General features: G+C 35.4%; 1 protein-coding gene across 1 annotated transcript in view; it reads left to right on the plus strand.

Annotated features, from left to right (window-relative positions):
• The window catches only part of HIBCH (3-hydroxyisobutyryl-CoA hydrolase), a 47494-nt gene that overhangs the window by 12565 nt on the left and 12070 nt on the right, over window positions 1-22859 (plus strand). Inside the window, exons 7-11 of the mRNA XM_086750473.1 lie at window positions 11572-11650; window positions 16333-16478; window positions 17405-17491; window positions 19488-19546; window positions 20319-20400. Coding sequence (XP_086606599.1) covers window positions 11572-11650; window positions 16333-16478; window positions 17405-17491; window positions 19488-19546; window positions 20319-20400 — 453 coding nt within the window. The remainder of the gene's footprint in view (window positions 1-11571; window positions 11651-16332; window positions 16479-17404; window positions 17492-19487; window positions 19547-20318; window positions 20401-22859) is intronic.

Raw genomic sequence — 22859 nt, forward strand, 5'->3', positions numbered from 1 at the left:
CCCTGAGAGCAGTTTGATTGCAATCTGCTGGTAACTCTTTGTATACTTGCTGATGATTGTACCCTCCATTTCATAGCAATATTGTCGAGGCTATGTTTCCCTTGTTTGTTCATGAGAGGAAATGATGCTGTGTATGGGGAAGCATCAGAGACATCGCAGTTCAAATCGGGGGGCTATGGTAGGGGTTCCAGAGAAACAGATGCAGCCAAATTCCAGAACCTACTCTATGGTTCGACATATTCTTTCTCTTGACGGTGTTTCCTTTCTGCACGACAGATTCAGACTTCCTGTGTCTTTTTATGTTGCAGTAGAAGAGTGACCTGAGTACCCACCATTTAGCTTTACTTCTTTTTTCTGTGTGTGTTAATATCACCTCATTTTCAGCAAAAGATTCCAGAGGCTGACATTTTTAGAAGAATCTGACTTTCCTTGTAAATCAGATCTCAGGACCTGATATGTAGGTCTTTAAGGCAGAAATTTGCTTAGCTGAAGTTTGCATCTTTCTTCTGTAATTATTCTCTGTTTTGTCATGTAAAGTCCATTTGTCTTAGTAAGGGTTTAAGAAGAACTTGACTTTTGGGGAAGGATGGCATTTTAACCCTCTTCAGGAAAAAGTGGAGCACTGCTTTGTTTTTAGCTTTTACTCTGCTTTGATCAATAAAGACTTGCCAAAATGTTAATTCTTAATTCTTTGGAAGGAGTGTGCAGTGTTTTATTTCGATTTTAATCTGGCATATTTGTGAAATTTTGCCTCACAACATTCTGAAAATGTTTTATGATTATAAAAGTTTGTTCAGTAATGTTTTGTACATTTCCAGTGTTAACTCTTTGTAATGACATTCTGAGAGCTATGGGGAAAGACTTGATAGGGATTTACATCAGATGTGTATTTTTTCTTGGTAGCAAACTTCTTCAGTAGGTGAAAGTAAATGCCTGACATGCAAAAATATTAGATTAACTGCAAGTGCTAATGAAATCAATCAGCAGTTTTTAAAAACAGTTTATAGAAAATGGTCCCTTGTGCTTTTATGTGTGTTTAGAGATGTTTGCTGCCAAGAAATGCATGTTGGCATGTCACAGTAGGAGTTGGCCTGCTTCCCATGGTTGCTCTGTATGGAAAAAAACATATTCACTTTTTTCTTAGCTGTTTGAGGTTCTTGTGTGGAATAAATAGCTAAAAGCTGTGAAGGAGTTTGCTCCAAAAGTATCATAGAAAGTTGTTGTCTTTTTTCAGGAATCAGTATTTTTAATAGAAATCATTCTCAATCACAGAAATAAGAAGAATTATGTGAAAAGAAGGCCAGTTCCTAAAATGAAGGAATTTCTTACAAGAACTGGTGAAGTCAATTTTCAGGAGTATTTATTTTCAGGAGTCTTTTTACACTTTGTACTGCTTGCATATAATTTAAGCTGTAATTTTTTTTTCTAATGCTTATTTTAATAGAAAAAACATCTCAAAAGTTTTCCAATTCAATATTCAAAATATCAGCTGCATCTCTCATTTTTCTAAACTACTTAAATTCAAATGTTATCGAGGGGAAGATGTTCAATCAATATTTTGTTTACTTAATGTATTGTTTATTTGTTCACATGTCTGTATATTACCTTACGTTACATATGGCCTATATGTGAGTGGTCTGGCAGATCTGGACCACATTCATCAAAGAAAATGAGGGCTTAGATATACAGTACAAGTTTTAAGAGAGTTTACTGAGACTAAAAAAGTAATTTACAGTGAACACTTTACAACAGCTAACTTAATATGATGTTTTCTTGAACAGTGTTGTTAGAGGCTTGCTACAGGTACCATGGGGATTCTACCAATATAGTTACAAATGTCTGAAGTTAACACCTTAGCAGTTCTTATTACATTGATATTTCTTATCAAGTAAATTGGTAGTGATGTCATAAACGGCCTGTGTGTTATACATTTTAGTCAATAGAATTTCAGTACACAAAGGAGCTGGCGTTGAGCAATAGCTGTCCTTATCCTGTCCCATTTTTATCCAGATTGTATGGCTATAATTTCGCTACCAACATATATGTAAAATTTCTGGTATACATCTGCAAATAACGTATTTTTTTCCTTATTTCTTCCAAAACATGTTTTAAAAAGTGAACATCACTGTTGAATTTAAATTACATATTTGTAAAATGGATTTATTTGGGTTTTTGATTGCCTGATATTCTGTAGTCAGGACCAAAGCAGCATAAGGAGAACCACACTTTTCTTACTGCTGCAGATAAAAAACACAAATAAAAATCTTTATTCCCAGGCTTCACAAGTTAGGCTCCAAGTTACAACTAGCTGGACTGCTGCAGTAGGTGGGAGGAGGAAAGGGAGAGAACGTCTTAAAGATTCAGTGGTCCGCAGCCTGAATCTGCCTACTACCAAAACCAGATCCCAGTGATGTAAAAGCAGAAGAGAAGGGTCTCCTGTTGCTCTCTGTACCATTTATCAGCGTGGACATCTGCGTAGACAGAGTGTTTCTTTCTGAGCAACTTGCGTGGCATTGCTATATTCTCTTGCAGGCTAGTGAAACAAAATCATTGTGAACGTAACACTTGATGTTCGCCTATTCTTTTCCATTAAAAAAAAGTATTTAAATAGAAGTTGTGAACCTTTATCTAAAACCAAAGTTAAAATCTTGTAAACCATTGAATATTGGCATTTCAATATGTTTATTTGAAGTGACTGAAGCCTGAAAGAGGAAGGTGGGAAGTGTAAAGACAACCAACTGCTTTAGTTCCTCATGATCTCACTTGAACTATGAGCTGTTAATAGAGAATCTGTGAAAAAAGAAGCCGGACAAATAATATAGCCTGCAGCAATTGCAGCTGCTATGTAAATGTTTAAAATAGGTCTCTTCTGATATTCCTCAGCATATAAAATACAATGTGGGGGGAACTCCTCATTTTCCTCCACATTGTAATGTGTCTTTCCATCTGGTTTTAAAAATTATTTATTTATTTGCTTTTAGGATGTATTAATATAAATTCTGTGCATATAGCTTTTATACAGAGGTGTAGGCAGCAGCATTTGAGGCTAACATTAAAAAACTAGGAAACACTAGAATTAACCATATCTGTAAAATCTCACATTTTTTGCCCACTTGTGATACAATTTTTAATTAGAGGAATGTTCAGTCATGAAGTGCACAGGTGGATATTGCTCACACAACAAACAGCTATTCATTTGTTGTTTAATGTGTGGTGCAAAATTTATTGCAAACTATAGAAATTATGCTTATTAGTTATTAATATACCTATATACATACGTGCTTTGGGTGACTAACTGCAGCATGTAAAAGTTAACAAAAAACTATTATTTTGCATAGCACAGCTGTTCTATAATGTAATTGACATTATTACCCCTTTAACCTTTTTTTATAGCTAGGAAACTGGAACTTAGACATGTAAGTGCTTCTTGGGACCTCTCCTGATTCTTCTTTTCTTCCTTTTTGTAAATATGTCATGCCTCTTGTCAGTCGTCGTGCTCTGAAACTTGAACATCTTTGGGTTTGTTTTAATTTATGCTCTAAAATCTGCTCTGAAGTAAAAGTAATTGTCATACTAAACCTAGATAAGCTGCTTTCCGATTCTCTCTCTTCCTGTCCCCCCTCTCTCCCTCCCTCCCTCTGGAAACTCAAGCCTGCGTACCACATAGAAGCTTGTGGCCCATTTTGTTGCCAGTTCTTCAAAGCTGAAGGCAGCGTTTACTGTAAAATAGAATACAGATTTTGCAAGTAGTTATTTATTGTACTTTGAAACAAATCTTTGAGATTGACTTGTGTACCACTTAGCTGTTGTATACAGGATGTGGAAAACAATGCTGAGGCAGTACTAAGAAAGCATTCCCTGTTTGCTGATATTTACCATCTGGCAAGCTGGTCTGCAGGCTAAGCTCCTGCGTATGATCCTAGGGACAAATGGTGCACTTCATTTTGTAGCTAATCGGACTATAATATCAGCAGCTCTTGACATAAAAAAAAATAACCACTGAATGTTCAATGATTTGCATGTGATCTTATTCCCCAAAGGGCTTATCATAAAGCACTGTCTTGAAAACAAGTACTTTAAATTACAGGTCAGTACTGGTGTAGTAAGTAAAACTCTTTTCCCCTCTGTCTCCCAAATCTACAATGACTGGGTTGTTTAATGTACGTTACGGAAAGGAATAGATGACAGTATTTTACACCCAGAAAAGAAAGGCAGACTTCCTTAACATACATTTTACAGACGTCGGTATTATAAAATCATACTGCGTTTAGTATTTTAGAATGACAGAATAAGTGTTTGCCTTTCTGTGCGATGTAATGACATACAGATCACATCCTAAAGCAAACATCACTTGTCTGCTCTGAGACTGAAGTTGAAGTTTTAAGTTTTACTTTCCAGATTTTTTTTTTTTTTTTCTGAAACCTGGGTATGTTTAAAGGAGGTTTTGTTTGTGGCTTTATGGAAAGCTTTCCTACCCCTGCAGTATTGGCTGTCATTGCAGAGATTTTTGCAAGCTTCTGCACCGATTTGTTTTTTCCATTTAACATCAGACTCTTTCTTGTTAAAAGTTCCACTATTTTTCTCTAATTCTGGACCTTCATGTAGATGCCTAGTCTCATACTGAGAGTTATCTCATCATTTTCCTCCTCTTCCCTTTATTATAGATCAAGGAAAAAAGTTCTGAAGAGAATGATCTTTGCCTGCTTCTCCATCCTTTCATATTTCTACTATTTCTTCTCATTTCCAGAAGAATTTGAATGCTCATTTTCTCCTTGAGTTAGTCTTAATCTGTTTTATACTTTTAAAGCATTTTTTCCTGAGAAATAGAACATCATTACAAAATCCCCTCAATTCACTCCTGTCATCCCAAATAACCATGCCCCTGTTTAAATAAACTTCTGTTGCATGGGCTGGTCTTTAAGAACCAGAAGTTCTTAAAGTTGAGTTCTTGAGTTTAAGAAAAAACTCAAAAGCTTAGTTATGTGTTGATGCAAGTTGCTGAAATGGGTTCCCTCCCACTTGCCTGCCTTCCCTTCAGCCATTAAGATATGGTGAGTTGGACATACAATTTTCTCACAGTAGCTGTATTTTTGGGTAATAGAGAGGGACAAAGGGACAGAGCTTGTCTTCCAGAATTTTAGAAATAATAAAACTCCCACGATTATTGTCCTTTCCTGAACATAGAATCATTTAGGCTGGAAAAGACCCTTAAGATCACTGAGTCCAACCATAAACCTGGCACTGCCCAGTCCACCACTAAAACATGTCCCTAAGTGCCACATCTACACATCTTTTAAGTACCTCCAGGGATGGTGACTCAACCACTTCCCTGGGCAGCCTGTTCCAGTGGTGCTTGACAAGTCTTTCGGTGAAGAATTTTTGCCTAATATCCAATCTAAACCTCTCCTGGTGCAACTTGAGGCCATTTTCTCTTGTCCTATTGCTTGTTACTGACTGACACCCAGCTCGCTACAGCCTCCTGTAGTGGTAGTGTTAGAGAGCGATAAGGTCTCAGCCTCAGCCTCCTTTTCTCCAGGCTAAACAACCCCAGTTCCTTCAGCCACTCCTCATAAGACTTGTGCTCTAGACCCTTCACCAGCTTCGTTGCCCTTCCTTGGACACGCTCCAGCACCTCAATGTCTGTTTTGTAGCAAGGGGCTCAAAACTGAACACAGTATTCAAGGTGTGGCCTCACCAGTGCCGATTAAAGGGGGACGATCACTTCCCTAGTCCTGCTGGCCACACTATTTCTGACGCATATGTATGTGTAGGGAAACACTGGGGAACAACACTGGGGAAAAAAGAATGCTTTCTATTTAACACAAGAAAAGTTTAATTGGCTAGTAACTAATTACTGTTGCTATATGCTTTTCAGATCTAAGTCCTCTTACATCTTATCTTTTCTTTTTGTTGCAGCAGAAGTCTTTGTGTCCATGAAAAGTTCTGCTTCCTCTGACATGAGAGAGTATTTGATAACAAATGTAGCTGACTCTTGCAGCCAGGAAGTTTTGTAGGCTTACTAAATGTGAGTCTTAGAAAGTACTTTTACAGTAGTGAAAAAAACCCGAAGAAAACATTCTTAATTCTGAAAATAAGTGATTTCAGAAAATTCTGAGTAATTAGAAGCAATCCTTGGTTGAAGTTTTTATGTTTGTGTCATGGTTGTCAAGCCACAGTGTCTGTGTGCCAGACTGGAGCATGAGACCAAACCGTTCAACCTGCTGCTTTTTGCCTTGGAGAAGCCAACATATATGGAAAGGGAGGACATGAAACTGCAGGCACTCAATCCCTGCTGCAGAGGCACGTGTTTAACTGCCACGGCAGCTTCTGTATGGCCCACCACTCATATGGGTGCTCACCATCAGAATACTGGATCAGTCTCTGCAGATTATGCAGGGAAAAAATATGGCTCTTGCAGATAACTACCCCAATAAAAATGGCTTGAAATAATTTAAAAGTTTTGGCTAGTGGTAGAAAAATCAAAACAGGGCTTTAAAAAGTTAAATTCAAATTCTGTTGAAAAAGGACACTCATTGTAGCAGCATTGGTAGACAGAGTGGTCTATGTAATTTTTTTTCCAAGATCCAATTTAAGAAGAACCTGACCTAAATGAATACTGTTAATATATTTGGATCAAATTTGTTTAAATAATTAGGGGTCAGGAGAACAGGTAATGCTGGTAGTTCATCAAATAAGATTTTCAGAAATTGGTGTTTTTAATATTATGTTTGACTCTATGGTGAAGATAGAAGTATACTTTTGAAAACATGACTGGAATGGGCTGTGTCACTGATTTGTGCCACAAAGCATCAGAGTATTCATCAAATATTGGTCATTAATCATAGCACAAGCTTTCTTGCATTTTTGGCACTAGGCTGTAAGGAAAATACTTAACATCAGGCATTATTACAGATAATATATCTCCAGTCAGCTCGTTGTGCTTCTGTATGTGTGTTGAAATTTAGACTGTGAATCTCTAATATGTAATCAGTATGTGAAAATTAATATTTTATATTTAAATTATATTACATTAATATTTTGTGTTTTAAAATGCCATACCAAATGATTGAAAAGTTCACAAAAAGCACTAGGTTTTTAATAATATTTTTTAAAATAGTTCTATAAAGTTGTCTATATGTCATCAGTCCAAATTGATCTGTTGTGCTGCATTGATCTGGTTCACTAAGTCATCTTGGCTGTTAGTATCTACAGATAAAAATGGATGATACTCTTTGCAGTGGTCCATAACATTAATGATAAACAAAGATTAATTTTGATTCAGTTTAAGATTTGCTGTGTCTGGATGCAGGGGGCAATGCTCTTACATCAGTGATTTTTGATCTAACATAGCTGTAAACTCCTGCTGCTTCCTGAATAATTCCACTTGCTTACTTTGCCAACTAATTCCTTTGAGAACATTTTTGCTGCACCTTGGCCATTTTTACACATTTGTATTCAGATATATTTGCCCCTTATTGTGTTATGCTCAGTTTGTTGATTGCCACATTTCTTTTGTGGTTCTAGCCCTACCAAGAACTGTATTCTCATGCAGTTAAAAATGAGTGTAATTATTGGGTGTGAACTGTTACAACAGGACTTCCACTGCAGACAATATTAATATTGATATTATCATAAAATTGCTGGCTTGAACAGCTAAAAATTCTTTATCAGCTTAGTGAAGATGATACAAGCAACATTCCTGGAGGGCCTTTTCTGGTTGCATTTCTTTTATTCTGTGAGTTATGCTTTCCTAGGCAGCGATTCCTTTACAGTCTGAGTTAGGTTATTTAGTAAATAGACAAGTGTGATTTGTGGTTTTGCTGTGACACAGATCTACTTTTCTGTATGTGGACAGATGTTCACGTATGTCATTCAGAACCAGAATTTTTATTTTACTCTGTATGGTTCTCTGTTGTGATGGCCCTTAATAACTCCCCTAGAGGTGATGACTTCTCTGATTTACTAATATGGGTCATTCTCAATTTAAGATAATACAGCCTCCTGGCTACAGCTTAACTTTTAAGATTTATAGTAGCTGTATTCCATTTCTCCATCTATCAGTAATTTGCACATTGTTTTTCAGTAGAAGAATACTTTTAGTAAGGTTCTGTATTCATTGTGAGGAAAAAAAAATGAAAATCAATGATAAATTTTCTCTACACAGTCACATAATGACTTTTCAAATACAGCATTGAGCAGGAAATCATGTGTATGGGAAGTAAAATTCATATTCTCTACTGGCTTTTTCCGAAGCTTGTAGATAAATTCAGACCAAATTGCCTATAATATTATGTGTTGTGCTGAGTCTAATAGTCAAGTTGTAACACGCTGTTTTTAAGATTAATATCTTAATACCCATGTAGTAAAAAAATCTGTAATTTGTAACAAAACATCTTCATAGCCAATCTGGGTGCAGTAATATGTTGTCAGACCACCATTTCTGCTCTTATCTATGTTTTTGATTAATTCCTAGATAAAGCCTACAGAAAGATTGTTTAAGTTGATTGCTTGTTAATTTCTTAACTCTGTAATTTCTAGTCTCTTTCTTTAAGTATCCTTTACAAAATTCAGATATCCAGCTGTCAATGGAAAAAAAAAGTATCATGCCAGTATTAAGATAAACTGTCTGAATTAAAAACCAAGCCTGATTCACCATAGAAATTTATTATCCTGGAAAAGTCTGAAGGAAGACATTAGCTTTATATATATTTGAAGATCATCAAAGGTAGGGTTCTGACAGTGCCGGATATAGTGTATTTTAATAAAGGACATTATAACATCAAGACTTGTTTGTGTAAATGCTGCGACTATGTGGTGAAGTGAACACAGCCCAACTGCAGATATTTTAATAGTGTGAAGGGCCTCTTAGGTGGGACTCTAGCTATGTAAGATTAAGTTAAATTAAAAAAAAAAAAACAAAACTAAATCCAGAAATGGAGGAGGAATGCATTTAGACTTCTGGCTGGAAGAGTTTGTTCTGTACAGAGGACACTATTAAACTGACAAGCATCTGTCCCCTATATTAGATGGAGAAGGTTAAACACATACAGCTAGTGTGCTAAAATAACCATTTGGGAGGTTACAAATAAACATACGAAAGCATATGATCAGCAGTTTGATAAATTACTGGGGTTTGTACCTTCAAGGTGTTAACTCATTTTTTTCTCCTAATTTTATCTTAGTGTTGGATTATTTAGAAATTATCTTCAAAGAAGCAAGGACATATTTGCACCATTTTCTTCATAACGGATAAGAAGAAAATACAGTTTTAGTCTCTTAAATATACATCTGAAATTAAGCTCTTATCTGTACTATAAAAGTTGAAGGCTATCTAGAAAACAAATCCAATTATGGTTTAAGCACTTGAGAAAGTGAAATCTGATTTAATTATTTCTTCCAAAAGAAAATTACCTCTTTCAACTTTTTATTATTAAAACGCTATGGTTATTTTTATCATTTGAAAAAAGAACAAGCTTGGAAGAGAAGCTCTCTCCATGGAGTTCACACTCGAGTCTTTGTTACTTAACACTCAAGCTGAAAATTTGATAGTATTTGTATTCTTAGATATGGGATTAGAAAAAAATTAATTTAAGCATTAGAAAGAACAAAATGGGTATGATTTTTAAAAAATTTTGTTATGTTTATAAAAAGGTCATTATTGCAGAACATGCATAAAAATAACAGCAGAAATATTGTGCTTTGTCTTACTGTAGGAAAGGCTTTGCCCAATGCAGTGAAAATATGCTGTTATGATATTAAAAAAAAGTTGGAAGTGATGAAGTCACATTTCCATTTAACTTAAGAGTTCTAGAGCTGGTTTAGGAGTGAACGTAGCTTTACATGTTGTTTTGCATTTGCAACAGAACTAAATAGAGGGCCATTGCCCTTGCTGCTGCTCAGATGAGATCTACAGCCTCTGACCAGTCCTCAAGTGAAAAGACTGAAGGACAGATAAGGGAAAAGACATAAGATTGTACTCTATGCAGATAAAGTTCAGGTATTTGCTCAGATCCCATTTGCCTCCTTGAAACAGCAATACTTCATGTGTATAAATTTGTCTTAGTCTCTGGATATAAAATCAAGTATGATAACCAGTTCCCTTAAGTGTTCATTTCTCAAGAAATTAGATTGGAAACTTAAAAACTTCATACATCTGTATTAAAACCTGAGACTGGCAGATACTCATTTTACAGAAAAAAACTTGAAGATATTTTCAAATTTAGTCATGTATCACCCTAATGGAATAAGCAGTGACAATTAATTTCTTGCTGGGCAAGACATTTCTGAAGATGTTTCTGAAGACTTGTAGCCTTAGTTGGGTAAAATGCCATTTTTCTAGTATCTAAATAACTAGAAACGTTATTTAAAAATCTATTACGTCTTCGTTAGACACTGACTTCTGTTGGCCAATGATATTTAAGATTTCTTGGTATTAATAGAAAAATTTGATGGATAGGAGGACTAAACAAAATGAAATTTAATATTGAGGAAAGTAAGCAAGCTAAACAGTGGAAAGGAAGAGCGAAAATATTTGAATGAAAAAACTTGTTCTGAAATATTCAGTAGAGGGTTTTGTCTCCAGGTAGGATCTAACACGCATTGACATGTATCATCTAGATAAGCTCTGAGAAGTGAGACTTCTTTACCCAGTAAAATTGTACCCAGTAATCCAAATATTCTTGGATTACTTCAAATATTATTAGTAATTTTGTCAGATATCTACTTCTTTTACAATTTGTCAGTTTGCTTATTGAACATTTCTTTACATTAAATTAATTTTGTGTGAACTGAAAATGTGTATTTTGGGGGGGTGGGAGGGGTGCGTGCTGCTGCTCACTGCCTAGATCAGAAAATACGTGATAAGACAACACCAGGAGCTCTCCTGCTCTCAAGGGAAGTGTCTCATCAGGAAGGACTGCTAGAGAAGAGGGCTAGATACTTAGAAGCGTGAATTCTATTTCTGACTTGGAGAACAAAAGTCCTCAGGTTAAATAAGTGAGTTTCTAACTACATGCTTTGAATTTTAATCAATAATGCTGAAGGCTTTTCCTGCTTAAAATACTTCTGTGTATTGTTAAAGTAGGTAATTATCGCATTCTAAGAGTAGTTTATTACTTTTAAAAGTCCTATAATTACAACTTTGTGCAATTCCTGTGTATTCCAGAAGTACTGGCTTTTTTTTTTGTTGGTTGTTTGAAGTATATGCAAAAATAATACTTGGGGTAACATTAGCAAAAGGATGTCAGCTCCCTTAGTAGTCTAATGGAGAAAATGGGGTAACTTGTTTCTATTCTTGCTGTCACTCATGGGGTTTTTGAAGTTAATCTCCGTATGACTCATCAATGTTTTAAAGCATAGAATGCTATTTCAGCCAAATCATAAAGGTAATATGATGCTTTATTAGTGTTTGAACCATAAAAGGCCTTTTAATATTTTGTTGAGATGTGCATGGTAAATCTAACACTATTTCATTGTAAAGCAAAGCAAGAGGTATGTTATATAGGATTATGGTTGTGGTTATTTTTACCAGTAATTTTATAACTGTGTCCTTTGCTTGTGCTCCATGCATAGGGAGTTGGCGTCTCAGTCCATGGACATTTCCGAGTTGCTACAGAAAAGACACTTTTTGCAATGCCGGAAACAGCAATAGGTAAGTATTTTAACAGCTTATCACACGTTAACACGTTTAAAGTTACACTGTGTAATCAGGATGAAATGTCTTTGAAAGCAGTGGCGGTAATGAAAGAAAATCTTTAAAAAAGGAATTGGAGATGACCATATATGCAAAGTATTCTGTATTAAATTAATTGAAACTTATCTGTATTCAGGGAAGTTGATCATTGAGGTTCTTAACCTGGGGTTTACTGTGGAGACTGACACAAAGACTGTCAGGAAGTGGATCTGAGGATTTAATTCTTTGCTACAGATGTAAGCAGATAAAGTGTGAAGATCCCAGTGCAGTATGTCAGCTTTACATTTGGAAGTCAGTGAGTCAAACTGGCTGTACTACAAGCTGATCTGCCATGTTAATGAGACAGATTTGGAAATTTCAGCTTTTCTTGTAGATTATTAATGTAGACTCATTACGATTGTGTACAGATTGTGTGCGGGCAAGATCAGAGTATCATCTTTTTTTTTTTTTTAATGGCAAGGCAGCTGAAGGATGATTGCAGTTGTTCTTACCTCTATGTCCTCAAGCAGGGAGCTGAGGCTAGTCTGTCATATGCGGGCCTGTTGAACACATTTGTTCACAATAGAGAACCTTCTCTGGTGGTTAAAGAGTTTTAATGGCACCAGATATGGTGCTATTAGGTTCAGTCTTAGTTTCACCTCAAAGAAGTAGTTGTAAAGAGTAATGACCATTATTTTCTTAAAATAATTTCCAAACAGTTACATATGTTGCCACTAAGAAATAATGTAAAAAAAAAGCAAGACTCAGTTCTGAAAATAAAATAAAAGTTGTAATATTCTGCTTTTGTTGAGAGTATTTTAAGTACAATAATGTCATTACAACTGCAGTTAAAATGCACGCTTAGCTAATGATTGGGTTTTTGTAGTGCCCTCTGTTAGTAATGCTTAGAAGGTCTAGCATTTTTCATATTTTTAAAGGTGTCTTACACATACTATCTATTGTTATTGCTATCCAGCCTGTATGAAACATTTCATAAGACTTATTCTGAAATTCTTAAAATATTAAATGAGCTGTGAGTGTTAAGTCAAGTAAAAAATATTAAACTCCCCAAGTATAAGCAAGCTCATTATCATTTTAACTCCTGAAAAAAATATTGGATCAATTCTTGCTAGCTGATAAACGTCATGTAATTTTTCTTAACAAATAAGTTTCGGATGAGAAAAACAAAACTATTACAGCCCTCCAAATGTTTTTCTCTGCTGAAAGAAAACTTAGTAAACTAAATAGCTCAAGCATTAATACAACCTGAATTTCCTAATCTCCTGAAGTTCATAATCAGTTGTTGTACAAGAAAACCATTTGCAGGAAACTTTTTTAAAATTAAACTAAATAGAGATGTTCTCTGGCATATGAAATTATTCAAATAATAAAGACACCTTCTTTGCTTTCTTCTTCAAAGGTAAATATATGTATAATCTTACATTAACAAAAATTATGTACTTTCCGTACATTTCTTGTGTTGACAAGGACTTAGTTAAACCAAAATAGACTGTGAAGACATGTAAAGGAAAAGCTTAGAGGTTGCTTAGGAAAGAAAGTAATTAAAACCCTTTTAGGATCAATTAGAAATAAAAACACTGTAATCTGTTTGGATTTAAGGGCTTAGCTGTTTTGATCTCTGTGGTGTCTAGCTGTCTAGATATTGTATTAATTGGCTTTTTCATATGTTCACTTATTTCAGTAGGCATTACACCTTTTCTGTGAAATGAAAACAAAGCGTTCATTCAGCTGCTACATTTTCACACAATTATTCTGCCTTTATACACCACCATAAATAAAAGGATATAGATAGATATGCCACTTTGCAAATAGAAATAAAAGGCAGTTCTAGATTGTAGGAGTTTGAAGCTGACATAGATAAGATAAAGCCCTGGAAAGCAGCTTAGGTGTAGGAGGGTATGGAAAAATCACTGGTGAGAACAAAAGATGAAAGTATATTGTAAGAGGTGGGCTTTAAGGTGATGTTGTAATAATAATGGACACTTTCTTGTATATCCCTTTAAGTTTTTGCTTTTTGTAAGTCATTTACTAATAAATCTCCAACCACCTCTGCAAGATAAGGTAGGAATGGAGAAGTGCTACCTTTATCTTGTGCTTGGCAACTGCAGAGTTTCACAGTTGGGATTACAGCGAAGTGTGCTGCATCTGTCTCGGAGCACAAACTGCAAGTCAGCATAGGCTTTTAACCTGATCAGCCCAGCAGACATTCAATTCTTCTCTTATTTAAGTATAGATTTGAGAAATAATTGGTAAATTCTATCAAAATGGAAAAAAAATTAGTATATGGAATACGTTAAGAGATATCCAGTAGCAAGCAGAAACATATGGGAAGCATTATTGAGAAAATTAAGAGGAATATGTAGAACGGGGATTAGAGAAGTAAAATTATAAGAAGAACGGAAGACAGGGATCTTGAAAAGGATACAATAGAAGATATAGCAGACTATGTTTATGCAACCAAGTAAATTTAAAATGGATTAGTTACACCTTCCGTAGTCCTGTTTGCAAATTCCGTAATAATTAAAGAAACCTTCATTCAGTTTAGTTTTATTCACCTTTAAGCAACTTAAGCTAATGAACTTCAGTTTATTTAGAACCAGTTTCCCTGTGTATGGCCATGTGGAAGGGCCAGAAAGATCCCAATAGGAAGATGACTTTTCCTCTGGAAACTTACTGGAGCATGGGGAGAATAGTACTTCAGCATCGGTATTTTAAGTACAGCAAAGAGGAAAAGGTTGTTGCTGTTGCAGTCCTGGTGGATGGGGAGAATAATGTAATTGTCTTTTTTCTTTGGAGGGCATTTGTAAGAGAAGTTTCATTTTTAAACGAGAGGGTTTTTTTGCAGTAGTAGGAAATCTAAGGGGAGACAGATGAATAGAAACATAAAACTAAGTGACAGTCCTGGCATCAACATTGCAGATAGGATGGCTCAAACTGAGAAAGTAAAATGCAGAGTAGACTATTCAGAATTTGAGTACAGATGAAAAAGAAGATAAGTGATGAATTGGGGTTAATACAGCTTAGGGCTTTTAAAGGGGGCCAACAAGACCTTCAGCATTTTGGGACAAGAGCGGTATGTCTCAGTAGCCTGTGGGATGAGGAATAAATCAGTTAATGGCAACACACACGTCAGCGAGAATGGGACTAGAATATTACAACTATAACTCTTAGCAAGTGGTTCCTAAAACAACTTGTGATGTATTAGAGGCAGCAGAACTAAGGGAGGACCAAGAGGGAACTAGAGGAGAAGCTAAGACATGGCTGAGAACATAACGCAATGATGAACTTTAAACATTATTGAGGAGAGGAAAACACTGAAGAGGAGAACACTTTCTTTCTGAAAGACACATCCCCTTGATTTAATCCAATGGAGAGGAATATTCAGGGACCACTAATTTCCCACATCTTAAAATACTCATAATAGGGTCTTTCTATAATATATACATTGACTCTTTTGTGACTGAAAGCAATTACTTGTGAATGAAAAGTTACCACCTTCTATCAGAATCCCGTTTAAACTCCTTACGTACATCTTAATATTCCCAGTTAATATCTCTGATTTGGCAAGAGTTTTCCGAGTTTCTTATTGGTCATTTGTAATCTTTTAAGTGTATTTTCATGTTTCATTATTCTCTCAAAATGAAAAAAAACCAACACCAAACCTTTACCTTCTTCAAAAGACCTTCCGTTTCATGAGTGCCCCATTGGTGATTATTTCAAAGTAGTAACTGGATGCTGCTTCTTTCCATTTCTGAGATTGATACCAGCTAAGCTTAAGTTTTCTTAAGCTTAAGTATGTTAAAAGTTACAAAACATGTTTGAATTTATTCTGTAGGTAATTAGTGTATATATAACAGAATAAGGTACATATTGACAAAGCAATTACTTTAAATATTTAAACTTTGACAAAAGTACTTTTGTGTTTTTCAATTACCACTTTAAAAAGTCTTACAAATTTTATTCACAGCTTTGAATTTTTAAAATTATCGTACTCTGTAGATTTAAAAACAATATAATTGTAAGACAGTCACTAAACTGGAAAGTTTTCTCATTTTTTTTTTAATTACATAGTTAGTCATAGTCCTATCAAAGAGCCAGATATTAGGTCAGCATCTTGTGCCTCCACTTTCAGGAAGACCCTGACAATATTGTTGATCTCTTAATGAATTCTCAGCCTCAAAATTTGTTCAAACTTAGGTGTGCAAGAGGCACTTCATCATTGTTTGATGTTTTTATTGTAATAAGAGATTTCAGAGAAAAAGCAGCAGAATTTGAACAAATTATTTCACGGTTCTTTTTGTCTCTTCTGTTTTCTGCTGAGAGCACGCTTGATTCTTCAGGCATCTAAAAATGTCTCAAGTTGTTGGCAAATAGAATGAACACTATTGTCTGGTATATGTTTGTAAATTATGTGCCAGTGGAAAGGATACAATTTGGAAGGTGTTCAAGAGTTTGCTTTTAGGAAAGGTTTTGATGACAGAGGAATGTCAAACCAAGTCAAGATGAAACCTGGGCAAGAGAGCTGTGCCTAAAGTGAGGGAGATGGAAGCGAGATAAGAAGAAATAGTTACTAAGTTACATGCATGATTAGGACAAGTTCTTCTCCCTTCACAGTTTTTGTTTTGTTTTGTTTATTACAGGCCTTTTTCCTGATGTAGGTGGAGGATATTTCTTGCCAAGACTATCAGGAAAGATTGGTTATTACCTTGCACTAACAGGATTTAGGCTGAAAGGAAGAGATGTACTGAAAGCTGGCATCGCTACACATTTTGTAGACTCAGAAAAGGTAAGCTGCTAACCAGTGCTAGCAAGAGCGCAGCCTACAACCGTAATGACAAGTCTGAGCTGTGTAGCACGCCAATATACTCTGGGAAACCTGAGTGCGTGCAGAGGCGCAGTTGTATTAGCTGGCCATGCACTGTGAACAGGGATCGTAAGATACTCTCAAGCTGTCGTTGTAACACTTGCCAGCTAGTGACAGCTTTGCTTGGAAGAGGGAGCAAATGTTGCTGTTTTCATGATTCTGCTGTTGAAGGGCATGATTTACTGAGAATAATTGATGTTGCTTGAAAAATTTTACAATTTAGACAATGGTGTCGGAAATCAGAGACTATTCATACAACTGGAAAGTTTTTAATCTAAGTCACACCCAATTAATGTGTTCTTTGTCAGTCTCCTTAACAGATATCCTATTTGTTTCTTACAGTGGCTGTAAGAAAGTGTAAAAATTAGTGTATTTTATAAAGACAGAGTCATAACGTTCCAGTAACTTGCATGGACTTCAGTGAAGGAAAAACAATGACTTGCTTTCCTTTTCGGTGTGAAGACCCATGACTGTCATTGTGGAACTGGTTAGATACTATTTTGAGCATAGCATGGTTGCCAGGCTCCTGCTCTTTCCTCTCAGACTGTTGTAGGCTGGCTTTACCTGCTGCAGCTGCAGCGCTGCACTGGGGGTCTGCTTAGGAAGCAGAATTCTTTGCTGATCACAGCAGACATAGTTAAATCCAGATGGTTCAACACTGAAAAGTGAACTCTGGCTCCTTCCATTGTTTGCTTGGTAGCTCTTTAAGATCTGTTTGAAAGTTGAGGGGTGGGGGCTAGGGGAGTATTTACATACATATATACTATATAGTGCTATTACCATAGCAGTAATAATTCAAGAAGTACATTTTATTTTACGTACTTTTAATTAAATCTTATTTTTAATAGCTACCTGCCTTAGAGAAAGACCTGATAGCACTGAAATCTCCTTCAACAGAAAACATTGCAGACTTGTTGAACTCTTACCACATGAAGGTAATCTGATCAGTGACTGCAATCAAGCAGAATTGTTAAATATATGTAAATACAAGTTCTTTTTTATCCATGCTATTGATCATTTGTTTTATGGTTAAAAAATAATGAGTTTCCAAACTCTTTGTACTCTAGAAAATACTAATTTGTAGCACTAATGCCTACAGTGGTCAAAATTAAAATTTAAAAGTCTTTCTTCACTTTTTATTCATTTTGAATACCCCTCAAATTCCTATTGTGATCAGCTCTCTCTCTTTCTATGTGTGTATGGAAGTTTCCAGCCAGTAGCATGTTCATGCAGAAAATACATTGCTGCTTAATTTTTCCCCTGTTACTCTTGGATTTCTAACATGCTTTGCAGAAGGCAAAATAGACAGCCACTAGCAGACTGGGAGTTGTACGCGATAGCAAGTGCAGTCTGGGGAGTTAGCCTGGAATTCAGGGATTCTGACAAACACAAAAGACAAGAATAGAACTGCTGGCCTAGTCCAGAGGCTGCAGAAGTTATAGTACCAGTTGTTTAATGCTACACTGCTCACTTGGAAGTGGATGTTATATTTCCATCCCAGAAGCTTTATCGACCTGAAGAAATATTTTGCTAGCTTGATGCATTTGATGTAAATTTTAGCATTATTTTGATGCAGACCACCTGCAGTCCAGATTTGAAGCCTGAATGTAAAGCCTCGGGTTGTTGTCTTAATTTCTTAAATATTTTATATGTTTGTAACCTTGAAATAATTGAAATACTGTGAATAAGCACAGCAGTTATCAATAGGATAAGTACTATCAGAGAGCAGATACGTTGTAGGGAAAGCACCTGAGGACTTAAAGCAGGATTTTCAAGGGGAGAAAGGTGCTGTTCTTCCAGTGGACAAACCCATAGTTCTCTGGTGATTTTGGAGGTGAATATAACCATATTGAGAACACATAATTAGTATTTGTATTAGCCCCTGTCTTACAGTGGGCATGAAAATAAAAGGTTTTGGCTTTACATTCAGTTTATTCAGGGCTATTTTGGCTGTTTTGATGAGCATTGTAATTTTATTTCGAAAGAAAGGAAACTTCCGGAGTCAAACCAGGATTCACTGTATTCAGCCAATCCAAGTATTACTCCCCAGTTGTTTGGCTTTAAGATGAGTAGTGTCTGCTCCTGTTATTTCTGTTTTGGAACACCTATGTTTATATATAAAGAGTAATTAGAAAAACAAATGTGATAAGCTAGTTTACATAGTAGCACTGAATATTTTGGCAAAATAGAAAGCTATGAAATAGGAGTGATTATATGTTGCAGTGTACTGTTTTACAAGATGACATTGAATGGGACAGGAAGCTGTGTATTTTTAGTTCCCAGAACTGAAATGACAGCAAACCTTTCTCTGCTTCAGCTGCTGTTACTGAAACATCTGCTTATCCTCTAAATCCCTTAATGCCAGAAGATGTGAAACGTTTGACAGCCTTTCCACATAAGGCCAATAGATCTTTCACACTCTTCAGTTGTGTAAATGAAATTTTGTAAAATGACAGAGAAAAGATAAGGAAGAAAAATGCTTTTTTGTTTTGTTTGTTTAAAAAAAAAAAAGCCATATACATACCTGTATATTTTTTAAGAAAAATCAAACTTTTTTTTTTAATTAAGCATTCTCAGGTTTTTGAGTAGATTTATCTACACTGGCAGTCTTAGTGTCTTTGATAGAAGTGTGTTGATAGAATAGTCATGATTACTTGTGTGTAAGATCACCATCCCGTGAAATATGCATACGTAGTAGCTCAGAGCAAGCACTGCGTTATGAGGTACATCTTTTACATTCACAAGATACAGTGATGTGTTCATTCATACATACTGCAAAATTGTAATTCCTTAAAAGGGTCACTGTCTTATGAATATTAAGTGCTCATTTATGACACTATATTTCTGTAACGCAAGTCACTGAAATTTTTCAGTATTAATAAGCTTTTCAGTCTAGAATAACCAAATAAAATATATTTACTTTTTTAATAGAGCAAAGTTGATCAAGAAAAGGAGTTTGTACTTGATGAACATATGGAGAAGATTAACAGGTATTCAGCAGTCTTTCTTTTTTATTCTTTTAAATAGAAAACATGAAGTTAAATCCAGTAACAGTATCAGTGTTCCACAAATAAGGTGATAGAAATGACATTCAAGTCAGTAATTGAAACTTTTTTGTCTTTAGGGAGCTTTATCTGAAGCTCATTAAATATTTCACTCATCACTATACTAAGTACTTGAGCATATTTGCCCTATTCATACACTATTCTATTAAGCAACTATGGCACATTAAAATAAACAGTTTCTATAGAAGTTGGATGGTGATTCCTTAGAGTAATTGTTCAGTTGTGCAGGAAACATTATGTAGTGCATTTATACTCATTGGTATAAGGCCATTTCAAAGATTGTTTGGAACTTCTGTGTATCAGAAAGGGAAGGAGAAGTAAGTGAGAGTGGTAAGAAGCAGCTAAGAATCTTGGAAAAGGGATGGCAGTAACTAAATTTAGAGATGAAAGAGGTTGACACCAGCTATCAGCTCCATTCTATGGTTTGAAGATTTGATGCGTTATAAAAATACAGATAAGCCTGATGGTACTCTGGATAAATATCAGAGTTTGTAAGTGAGGTTTATTGAAGTGTTTGAGATTTATAAGGGAAGAGATGTCTGATAGCTGAGTTAAAACTGAAGAACAGGGAACACATTCCTAAGAAAAGCAAAATCACCCACTTATGGTCTGTTTCCAATTTCTGTGTTACTAGCACATCACAGGGAAGAGGGAGGCTGAAGCAGTTCATTCATTTATTATGTTTTTTTCCTTTTAGTCTTTTTTCAGCAAATAGTATGGAAGAAATTGTTAAAAAATTAAAGCAAGATGGTTCTCCTTTTGCCATTAAGCAGCTAGAGGTAATGTCCTTTATGTTATTTTTGTTAGAGATTTTAAGTCTAGATCTGTACTTTCTTATCACAGGGCAGATTTTTGTCAGTTTATTAACATAAGTAATACTATCTAACACCAGTAGGACACTGCACTGAGATCCTCAGGTTCTCACATATAGTCCTGTGGGATTGTCAGTAGTTCTGCTCAGATAAGAATATTCCTCTGTAAAACCACAGAGTGTGAATACTATCATATGTTGCATACAATTATAATCCAGTAAAAAACCAAAACCACACAACATCAAACTCCCTTTCCCCTTCTCCATGATCAGAGGGTTGTTGGTGACAAAGGTTCTTTTTATAGCTTCTCATTTTATTGCCAAAGCTTGTAATAAAACAGTGACAGATAAGGGTTGTTCATTTTCTTCAATTCCACATATCTCATTTGGGTAAAGAGCAAGCAATTTATCATCACAAACTTTTTTTTTTTAATCTTTTTAATGCATTTCTGAGTGTTGGGTGTAGTCTCTACTCAAAAAGTGTACAGTAATACTACACGTAACACACGCCTCAGCCTCAAAAGCAAGCAGAAACTTACATTCATTTATAAGTAATGTGTGTACTTTCTCTTTTTCCTTTGAAGTATCTGTATTCAGGTGCCTTGTAGAAGTTTGTCTTAGAGTTATTCAAGTATTACTTATAATTGGATCAAACCAACAAAAGGTTATTTTAATTTGGTTACAGCTCACAGAAGAAATCCTGCTCTTCTAATAAAATATCCATAATCTTTGGACTTCCATTTGAGCAGAAGGAATGTAATTTTATAATGTAGTGTCATTAACATTAGGCATCCTGTCCCAGATACACAGCTACATTTTTGGGTTTAGCTTCTAATGAAAGATTTTGTCACTGTAACTCCTTTTTGAGAAAGGAAGATTTAAAATTATCTTTGTGTTGACTAGCGTGCCTAGTACATTGCAAGAAGTTTAGCATATATATTACAAGAGGAAAATTGAATTAAAGAGCAATCAACTTTTTTTTTCTCCTCACTTGTATTCAAGTTTCATTGAATAAAGTAGTCAAATAAACTAGTACCAGAATAATGATTTTATATGTTTGTAGACCTGAATTCTACCATAGGCTACCATCATGGTAAGGCATTTATGTACAGCTTTTCCCAAGTTAATTTCATACCATTTTGTGGCACCTTAAAACATAATCAGACCTAGGGGAACTTTTAAAAATAGCATAGAGCCTTTAAAGGGTGCTTTGTTCAAAATACAATTTCTGCTACAAAAGATGCAAAGAGTCTGTAAACACTTTGTCACTGAAATAGATTAACTACATAGTTTGTTCTGCTACATTTGCTCTGCTTACCCAAACCTGCTCGACTTGCTTCCTTCGTCTGCAGCCTCAGAACTCAGATTTCCTGTATTTTTTTTTAAAGTGACATTAATCTTTGTTGTTTAGGGGGTATATTTGTTTAATATTTTAATTTTAGAACTTAAAACTATGTCATCTAGTTTAAAGTTAGTTTTTGTGTAACTGATTTTTTTTTTTAATTCCTGAAGGAAAAAAAAAGGATCTTTTGTGGCTTCTTCAATTTTTTCATTTCATGTCTTTAATAGGACTTTATAGCAGCTTTTTTTCTTTCACATGATTAGTAAATGAATAACTGTCCTTGGAGTTGACAGAAGTTCCTGAGCAGTTGTCTGTTCTGTTCAAGAGATGAGACTGTGTTAATTTGAGTTGCTTCTGTCCATACAGAAATTTGTGGGAAAAAAAACCCTCCCACCTAACATGTTCTAGCAGGTGCAAGGCTTATTACTGTGAACAAGTACATACGTTTCAGATAAGTTTCTGACAGCACACATTCCGTGCTAAGCAGTAGGATTAAGTAAGCTTGTAGGATCAGATACTTAATTTCTTCTGTGAAAGACCCACAAAACTGAAGAAAACACATTTGTGGGAGAAAAAAAAGTTTAAAAGGGATTCAGGTGTAAATCTGGCTTTCTTGAGGAAATGCTTGCCAGTTAAACTGGAGGTTTTGTTTTACTAGGGAAGCAGAACTGTAATTAAACTTAATTGAAGCTGGAGGAAGAATGGTAGCTTGCACCCTAGTAGCTGAACATTTTACAACACCTGCAGACAGAGTACTGGCCTACTGGCACATTGCTCAGAGAAGCAGAGTTCAAAGAACTGGTTAGAGCAGGGAACACGTAGCAAAACTGTGACAGTCTAAGACTATCAGACATTATTCTTGATAGTTTGCTGACTTGTGTGACGCAAGTCATTTTCCTCATCGGTAGTATCCTAAGTGTACCAAGAGTACATCCCTAGAGGATGGTTTCCTGTCACTTTGTGAAACCAAGGTTTAGTGTCCAGGTACACAAAAAAGAGCATATTCTAATGATGAATACAGAAACTGTGAAGGGTTCAGTAACAGCAATGTGTACACTTATTTTCTTTGTTTTGCTGTATATTTA

The sequence above is a fragment of the Chlamydotis macqueenii genome, chromosome 6, assembly GCF_036417535.1.
Source record: "Chlamydotis macqueenii isolate bChlMac1 chromosome 6, bChlMac1.mat, whole genome shotgun sequence".
Lineage (NCBI taxonomy): Eukaryota > Metazoa > Chordata > Aves > Otidiformes > Otididae > Chlamydotis > Chlamydotis macqueenii.